The following is a 9,599-nucleotide window of genomic DNA, read 5'->3' as shown; positions in this document are numbered from 1 at the left end:
ATGTTTGAAACAGTGAACATGATCGGTTTAATGTTTCTTGGTTAATGTAACATCTCTTCAGATTTCATAACTCCCTTTTACCAAGGAATCATGAAGTCTTCTCATCCCTAAAATAAACTGTGAGATATGTTTTCGATAGCAATATAGCGATGTGCAATGTAGATGTTATTTTCTACTGAGATTGCAAAACAATTAGTATGTTGATGTAGTGCCCATTGTTTAGTAATATTTCAACCTTAAGTCGTATTTTTACTGTCAGTTGCTGGTTTCAAAAAGCGCCATAAAACAACCTTTATTTGTTCATCTTAAAAAATGAAATATAGGAACAAACAGTACAGATGGATAGCAAAAAAACTACAACATAGAGTCACAGAATAAGTTAAGAGGAAAAACAAAAAGAAATGGAGGAATTTATCCTTTTCTAATCCAAGATGACGTAGCAGTTGGACATGCGTTTTGTCTTGTCTTGTCCGTGTAAATAGTAATTTTCCTTGTAAAAGCCTTTCATGCATGTTAACATCAGAAGCTTCCTCCTAAAAACAATTTATTCACTGCTTTAGCACACTCCGCCAACCCTGGCTTAGGAAGGCAACAAAAAAAATCGGAAATGTACACCCCCAACTGCATTTTCTGACAAACTGCCAAAGGGGGCGTAGTTGCGATCTACTGCAGACAGTCTGCAGAGTTCTGTCATACTATCCAGGTCTATGCCCAAACAATTTGAGCTTCTACTTTTAAATATCCACCTTTCCAGAAACAAGTCTCTCATCGTTGCCACTTGTTATAGACCCCTCCTCAGCCACCAGCTGTGCCCTGGACACCATATGTGAATGAATTATCCCTCATCTATCTTTAGAGTTCCTACTGTTAGGTGACCTAAACTGGGATACGCTTTACACCCAGGCCGTCCTACAATCTAAGCTAGATGCCCTCAATCTAACACAAATGATCAAGGAACCTACCAAGTACAACCCTAAATCCACAACCAGGATCTTAGCGATCAATGCCTCATTGCCTGCATGCGTAATGGGTCCACGGTCAAACATCCACTCCTCATCACTGTCAAACGCTCCCTAAAACACTTCAGCGAGCAGGCCTTTCTAATCGACCTGGCCCGGGTATCCTGGAAGGATATTGACCTCATCCTCTCAGTAGAGGATGCCTGGTTGCTTTAAAAAGGGCTTTCCTAGCCATCTTAAATAAGCATGCCCTGTTCAAAAAATGCAAATCTAAGAACAGATATTGCCCTTGGTTCACCCCAGATTTGACTGTCCTTGACCAGCACAAAAACATTCTGTGGCATCCTGCATTAGCATCGAATAAACCCTGCAATATGCAACTTTTCAGGGAAGTCAGGAACCAATATACACAGTCAGTTAGGAAAGCTAAGGCTAGCGTTTTCAAACAGAAATGTGCATCCTATAGCACTAATTCCAAAAACTTTTGGGACACTGTAAAGTCCATGAAGAATAAGAGCACCTCCTCCCAAATGCCCACTGCACTGAGGCTAGGAAACACTGTCACCACCGATAAATCTACGATAATCAATCATTTTAATAAGCATTTTTCTGGCCATGCATTCCACCTGGCTACCCCTACCCCAGCCAACATTTCATCACCCCCTGCAGCAACTTGCCCAAGCCCCACCCCCCGCTTCTCCTTCACCCAAATCCAGACAGCTAATATTCTGAAAGAGCTGCGAAATCTGTATCCCTACAAATCAGCTGGGCTAGACAATCTGGACCCTCTCTTTCTAAAATTACCAGCCAAAATTGTTGCAACCCCTATTAGTAGCCTGTTCAACCTCTCTTTTGTATCATCTGAGATCCCCAAAGGTTGGAAAGGTGCCGTGGTCATCCCCCTCTTCAAAGGGGGAGACTCTCTAGACCCAAATTGTTATAGACCTATATCCATCCTGCCCTACCTTTCTAAAATCGTTGAAAGCCAAGTTAACAAACAGATTACCGGCCATTTCGAATCCCACCGTACCTTCTCCGCAATGCAATCTTGTTTCCGAGCTGGTCATGGGTGCACCTCAGCCACGCTCAAGGTCCTAAACAATATCATATCCACCATTGATAAAAATACAGTACTGTTGTGGGAGAAAGATAATAATACTTTACCACAAGAGAAAGATACACTTAGAGTGCATTTGCCATTCTGGTAAAATGCATTGTCTATTGTATAGGACAGGAGGCCAGAGTAAGGCCATGAGAGCATAGGACAGCTGGACATACCAAAGTCAGAGAGACATACAAAGGAGGGGGTCAGCCAAATGACCAACTGATGGACTATAGACATAGGACATATATTTTTAGGACATGAAGAGAAGAGACACATAGTCTACTAGTCCTAATAAGGACAGACATACCAAAGACCACACCAAGCTGAACTTAAGGGGCCCATAGGACAAGATGGGCATATATTATTTTTGGGACATGAAGAGGTCCTGTCACCATTATAACTTGACTGAAAGCAGATATGGGTGTTATTGGGCGTGAACAAGCAGGATGCACAGATTGGGATATAATGGTGGCAGATGGACTGAGGGAAGTAACTTCATTTGCATGTGGGATGGACTCATATGTTGTATGTGTATAAATCTGAGCCAGTGCTCTGGAAAAGTGTGTGTTCCGCGGACCATCTAGGCTTCTGATATGTTTCTATTAAAAGCCTAAATTTAATTCACAAGTTCTTGTAAGTGTTCAATTTTGTTACGATTCTCCACGACACTGTGCGGCCGTCTTCATCGACCTGGCCAAGGCTTTCGACTCTGTCAATAACCGCATACTTATCTGCAGACTCAATAGCCTTGGTTTCTCAAATCACTGCCTCGCCTGGTTCACCTCCTCCTTCTCAGATAGAGTTCAGTGTGTCAAATCAGAGGGGCTGTTGTCCGGACCTCTGGCAGTCTTTATGGGGGTGCCACAGGGTTAAATTCTCAGGCCGACTCTTTTGTCTGTATATATCAATGATATCGCTCTTGCTGATCCACCTCTATGCAGATGACACCATTCTGTATACATCTGGCCCTTCTTTGGACACTGTGTTAACAAACCTCCAAACGAGCTTCGATGCCATACAACACTCCTTCCGTGGCCTCCAACTGCTTTTAAATTCTAGTAAAACTAAATGCATGCTCTTCAACCGATTGTTGCCCGCACCCGCCCACCCGTCACTACTCTGGACGGTTCTGACTGAATTCTGAATATGTGGGCAACTACAAATACCTAGGTGTCTGGTTAGACTGTAAACTCTTCTTCCAGACCTATATTAAGCATCTCCAATCCAAAATTAAATCTAGAATCGGCTTCCTTTTTCGCAACAAAGCCTCCTTCACTCATGCTGCCAAACAGCGCTTGTTTTTTGTTGTACTGTATGTGTGTTTATAGTTTTGTTTAATGTTGTGTGAGTGTATGTAAGTTGTTTTGACTGAAACGTTGTTCCCTCTGCTGCTGTTTGATCAGGTTATCTCAATGAGAAAACACCTGTATAAATAAAGGTTAAAAAAAAACACTTTTTTTTTTAAAAGCATACCCTTGTAAAACTGACTATCCTACCGAATCTTGACTTCGGCGGTGTCATTTACAAAATAGCCTCAAACTCTACTCAGCAAACTGAATGTCGTCTATCAAAGTGCCATCTGTTTTGTCACCAAAGCCCCTTAAACTACCCACCACCCCACCTATTACCTCTCGTTGGCTGGCCCTCACTACATATTCGTCACTAAGCCACTGGCTCCAGGTCATCTATAAGTCTTTGTTAAGTAAAGCCCCGCCTTATCTCAGCTCACTGGTCACCATAGCAACACCCACCAGTGGCATGCGCTCCAGCAGGTATATTTCAATCGTCACCCCCATTGCCAACACTTCCTTTGGCCGCCTTTACCTCCAGTTCTCTGCTGCCAATGACGAACAAATTGCAAAAATCACTGAAGCTGGAGTCATATATCTCCCTCTGTAACTGGGTACAGGTACAATCTGTAAATAGCACACCCAACTGCCACATTCCCATATTATTACTTATCCTCTTGCTCTTTTGCACCCCAGTATCTCTACTTGCACATCATCATCTGCATCATCTACATCGTCATCTGCACACTCCAGTGTTAATGCTAAATTGTAATTATTTCGCCTCTATGGTCTATTTATTGCCTTACTCTTGTACATTTGCACACACTGTACATATATTTCTTTTGTGTTATTGACTGTAAGTTTGTTTAGGTGTAACTCTTTGTTGCTGTTTTTGTCCCACTGCTTTTCTTTATCTTGGCCAGGTCGCAGTTGTAAATGAGAACTTGTTTTCAACTGGCCTAACTGGTTAAATAAAGGTGAAATAAATACATTTAAAAAATATATATATAATAAATCAAATTAAATACAGAACGGAAGTTACTGGGATTTCAGATATACAATATCAAGCATTAAAGGTCAGGAGCAGTGAAAATAATGTTTTTCATGAAATTTGATGATATTTGAAAGAAACCAGATGATGACTAAAGTTTGAAAAAGGACTGTTGGCTTCTACATTGATAATGTTTGATCATAAAGTTACTGGTTCCCTCCCCCATGTCAAACACTTTGATTTATTATTAACGAGACAAGGTGACACCACCGTAACATCAATGGTAACATGATATTCTCTTTTTTTTAAAGTACCAACATCGGAGAAGATGTGTTTGCAAAGGGGTGTGGTTTATATAGCTAGATATTAACTCTACTGGTGCCCAAATTTGACTGTAGGGTGTCGGCAAATATAATTGAATGTTTACTTTATTCATCTATGGCAAAGATACATACAACCGCATCATTAGAGGCATGCCAAATTGGAGATATATACAAAAAATGACTTAATTGATGCAATTTTAATGTTGTTTATGTGGCTTTGTGTGTCACCAAATTTGCTTGAGATTATTTTACTGCAACACTGCTCAGAATGATTGTTCAGGACTAAAATAACATTTTGAAGATAAATACACAACACAGAAGACGAGAGGTCAATACAGTACTAGACGATGAGAGAGTACTAACGATCAATAGGGAATTATCAATGCAAGTAGTTCATTTTCAGTTCAACATCTGTTTAGAATCTGTGGAATGTCAGTCATCGGTCTGTACATTGGGTCTGGAGCAGGATACTTGTTATTTGGCCATTGGCCCAGTTGTACTGCAAGGACTTCTGATTGGTCAACCACAGGCTAGGGTGGGGGGGGTTATAAATTACATCCTGTTGCTTTGTTCTGTGGAGAAAAACTGAAGACAGGAAAGACTGAACGTCTACTTCTCAGCATAACATCTATGATTTGTCCTTCTCTCCCTGATTTGCTTTGGGTTCTGTGTTATTTAAGAATAACATCAACTGTTAACAGGACCTTAAAGCAGTCTCATAAAGAATGCCATAGGACTGTTGTAATAACACTAAACAGAGATTGTGTTGTAACGTTTTTTCATTCACCCTAAAAAGGTGAAGTCTTACAAAAGTGTTTCTATGTAGCTGTCTGAAAAATAATATGGGTAGACAATTACAATAATTGGAAGACAAAGACAAATAGAAAGACAAAGATGATCACTCAGTACCTCATTTAATTAACTTTTGAAACCATTGGTTATTTCTTTTTTTTTTACATACATTGGCTTTGTTGAATACTTGATTCTGATCAGTCAAATGTGAGTGGATGTGTTTTAGATAACAGATTGTTAGACTCAGAGGCGTCATGCCCTCAGATTGAAAAATATATATATAAATAATACAACAAAAAAAATGTTTCTTTTTTTGTTGTTGTTTCTCTGTAATACTACCAGCCACCTAGCAATTTTATGAAGTTGGCTTTAGCTAGCCCAGATAGTTATGAGATTGGGAACCTAACCAATTCGGGCTATCAATCAAGTTAGAATAGCTAGCTTGTCTAACTATCTTAGCTAGCATGCCTCCTGGCAAGGTTGGCAGACATTACAAAAGCAAGCAGCAGCGTAGCCTAGTGGTTAGAGCGTTGGACTAGTAACCGAAAGGTTGCAAGTTCAAATCCCTGAGCTGACAAGGAACGAATCTGTCGTTCTGCCCCTGAACAAGGCAGCAAACCCCCTAATAAATTAGACTCACATTCCTTTCAAACTTTTACCCAGATTTATGCAGAGAAGGATATTTAGTTTCTTTAAAAAAAATAACCACCAGTCAGGAGGATACTCAAGAGGTATGCTTAGATATGCAATTAATAATTAAGCATAATGATTATGGCTTTGGTTTGCAGGAAAAAGCTGTTTCAGGTGTTTGAAAATACAACATTCTTCAACTTGTCAAATTCTGCCCCCCCCCCCCACGTACTTTGTGCCACTCAGATTTTTGGGGTGCCTGCATGACGCCTCTAGTTACAGTGATGGAATGACAAGTGGCAACACCTGTCAAACACTCCCCCATGTTTGTTTGACCTTGTTTCCAAAACAAAGTTAGGGCTAGATTCAATCCGTATCGCAGACGATCTGGATTCAATCCATGTTAAAGCTTGATTGAAATTTAAAGGCGATGTCGCCGTGTACGTGGAGGCTGCATTCACGGTAAGCGCTGCATATGTCGGCTCAATCAGAAATGACCTTTACATTTTAACGCAGATCTTCTGTGATATATCCACAACATGGATTGAATCCAGGCCTTAGACAAAACTGGATGAATGATTGTTAATCAGTTGGCAAGTAAAGATACCTGCCAGGCAAAAATGTCTGTTCAACATACGGTTTGGTACAAGATAAATGTGTGTTTAAATGAGAGAAAAATGAATGAATGAATTAGAAAATTGAACCAACTAGACATGTTGATGTATGTTGAGTACTGAAGAAACTATGTTGACTCAATCAAATTCTGCCTGGAGGGTAGCAACTTCAGATGATGGCAAGTATCCATGGCCAGTAGACATTGTACAGGTATGAACAGAACAGACTATTTGGTTGCGCAGTTCTATGAAAATAAACCACTTTGGGGGGATTCTTGGCGCACTACACCCCCCATCACTTACTTGTTCTTTTTCATTTTGAAAACATACTTTTGTCATAAATGTATTACCGGTCACCACATAGATTTGGAATGTCTGAATAAATTCATGCTTTTTACATTACTATATAAATATTGAATAACCTGGACATATTACAAAAACTACAATGTAGACAACTGTACCAAAGTTAATCTAAAACACACACACACACGCACAACAATATCACATTGATAGCCAAATCATTTTCTAATCAATTCTATTGCCAAAAGAACATCAGGGTTGTGTTCATTCAGCACCAAACTGAAGAAAGCCGACTGAAACTTGGAGGGACTACCTGCACTGGTCCAATAAAAAACAATAGTTTGTTTTCCGTTGCATAGCGGTGTTTCCTCATGTACACGACCCAGCTCAAAGTTGTGTCAGGGGCAGTGTGTATGTCAGCAAGAATGGCATGGACATAAAAATGAAGGTAGACAAAAAAGCAGAAAAAGACATTTCCACAAAGTGGGTCTCATTTATCAAAAACAAATTTGTGTTTAGGCTAATAATGTATATCGTTTCACGAACATTTCAGTTTGCAGATTTTTTTTAACGCTCAGTTAGTTTTTTTGGTGCACACAAATACCCCCTTACAGAAAAAACATGATTTCACATGTAGATAGATATGTGACATTTCTCATGTGAAAATGTGTGTTTTTGGAACACGTCACATGATCACATTTTCACATGTGATCACATGAAAACGTGTTTTTAGAACACTTCAGGTGACCCACATGTGGTTTTTCCGCAATGGCCTTTTCAGAGAACTAGAACTCGTTAATAAATGACAACACTTAAGTTCCTAACTACTGACATGTATGCATCATGTATGCATTCGGACAGTAACAATTCAAATATGTATTTAATAAAATAAACTTGTCATCTCATAATCAACTAATTATTCACTTTCTGTTTTTCAATGATTCTTGTCCTTGACTCACATTCTCCCTTAAAATAGATTAAGGTATTTATGCATGTTTGATAAGCATGGGTTTTACAAATTAGTTTTCTAAACAACAAATACACAACATTTCTGTCCATGTGAAGATTGAGGCCCACTGACTGCTTTTCTGATTGGCATGTTGCATACTAAACATATTCTTAGGAAATAAAAGATGGCATTCAATTCAATCCAATACAATGTGCATTATAGAGCAGTGCAGCTGACAATGCACCGTTTAAAGGCAACGTCCCAGTCATTTGCGGAGAGCATGGTAAACGCTGCCGATGTCGACTAAAGAGTTGCTCTATAACACACCTTATATTGAATCCCGGCCAAAGTCGATACAATAACAAAAACAAAGTGCACATTGAAAATGGTACAATAAACTGTATCACAGTACTAAAAAGTGTATTTCAACTAAAAATAATAGTTGGATTAAATGCTTTTTTTTTTAATGGTATGGTTATTTTGGACAATTCACCATGGATATAGAAACATGTTGATTGGCAGGAATGGCCACTTAATGGTATCTTTAGGGGATACAACGTCAAGTCGTGACTTTTAGTTATAGTTCCCCTTTAATGCCTTGTATGGCTCCTGAGTTCCATGCGTTTGGATATATTTTAAGAGGAAAAGCTGCAAGTAAGAGTATAATATGTTTTGGTCAATGTACAAGAATAATAAGAAAAAAACATACATAACATATCAGTACGACTAACTTTATAAAAGCCCTATGACTACATGTTCTATAGCACCAGAACGGTATAAAAAATGTCAAGTGATCATTTGAGAATAATTTCTTAAAGGCACTTAAACATCATGCATTAATGGCTGAAGAACGTGTTTGTATAACAAATTGACTTGACCATGGTTCTTGCCATTTCACGTGATAAGCATGGGAGAAAAAAAAAGTTGAACATAAAATTTGGGTGGTACAACACCATTTGACCCTCTGAAATATATCCTCTTGAATGTTGTGCCTTACATTACTCTCAGTGAATGCGCCTAATATGTTTTACAGTATACTTGTAACCTATATTTTTCACTTCCAAAATATCACACTGTCGATGAAACAGATTCTCATCGCATTTCTGAAACTTGCTCTATATCACTGAGATTTGTCTCTGTAATAAAAAGTGTTTACACTCATTATTATCAATACCGTGTACTTATTTGCGCAAATCAATCAATTTTCACAATCACAATTCATTATTCCTAAAACTTCAAGTGTAATACGGGAATTAACAAACGGGATTATATTCATAACATATTAAGTACTGTATCCCCTGAGACATTGCCATGTACCACCAGATGACAATCAATCAGTCAACGTTTAGAGAACTGTATGTTCTATCACAATAGCAATGTTGTTTCCTTGATTCCAGTTTAGAGCTAATTTGCATTGGTCAAGGTCATTATTAGTTCACAAATGTGTAAATGCAGCATTTCAGGCATGCAGCAGCTCAGATTGAGGCATCCGGATCCTTTCTTTGCATCTGAAGAGATCCAGTGAGAATTGGTGACACTTAATCACAGGCATTTCCATACAAACAAACTGTGTGCGAGAAACAAAAGTAATATTAGTAATCGTTATTTTTGAATCTCATAATTTTATATTACATTCCTTTTATTCGG

General features: G+C 38.8%; 1 protein-coding gene across 2 annotated transcripts in view; it reads right to left on the bottom strand.

Annotated features, from left to right (window-relative positions):
- Nucleotides 1-5,564: 5,564 nt before the first annotated feature.
- Nucleotides 5,565-9,599, bottom strand: part of LOC118389075 (echinoderm microtubule-associated protein-like 6) — a 60,120-nt gene continuing 56,085 nt past the window's right edge. For both annotated transcript variants that reach the window (XM_052527406.1, XM_035778800.2), the window contains one exon: nt 5,565-9,519. In XM_052527406.1, coding sequence (XP_052383366.1) covers nt 9,495-9,519 — 25 coding nt within the window. In that variant the 3' untranslated portion in view covers nt 5,565-9,494. The remainder of the gene's footprint in view (nt 9,520-9,599) is intronic.

Source organism: Oncorhynchus keta, chromosome 10 (genome assembly GCF_023373465.1).
Source record: "Oncorhynchus keta strain PuntledgeMale-10-30-2019 chromosome 10, Oket_V2, whole genome shotgun sequence".
In the NCBI taxonomy this organism is placed as follows: domain Eukaryota; kingdom Metazoa; phylum Chordata; class Actinopteri; order Salmoniformes; family Salmonidae; genus Oncorhynchus; species Oncorhynchus keta.
This window is presented reverse-complemented; position numbering and strand designations above follow the sequence as displayed.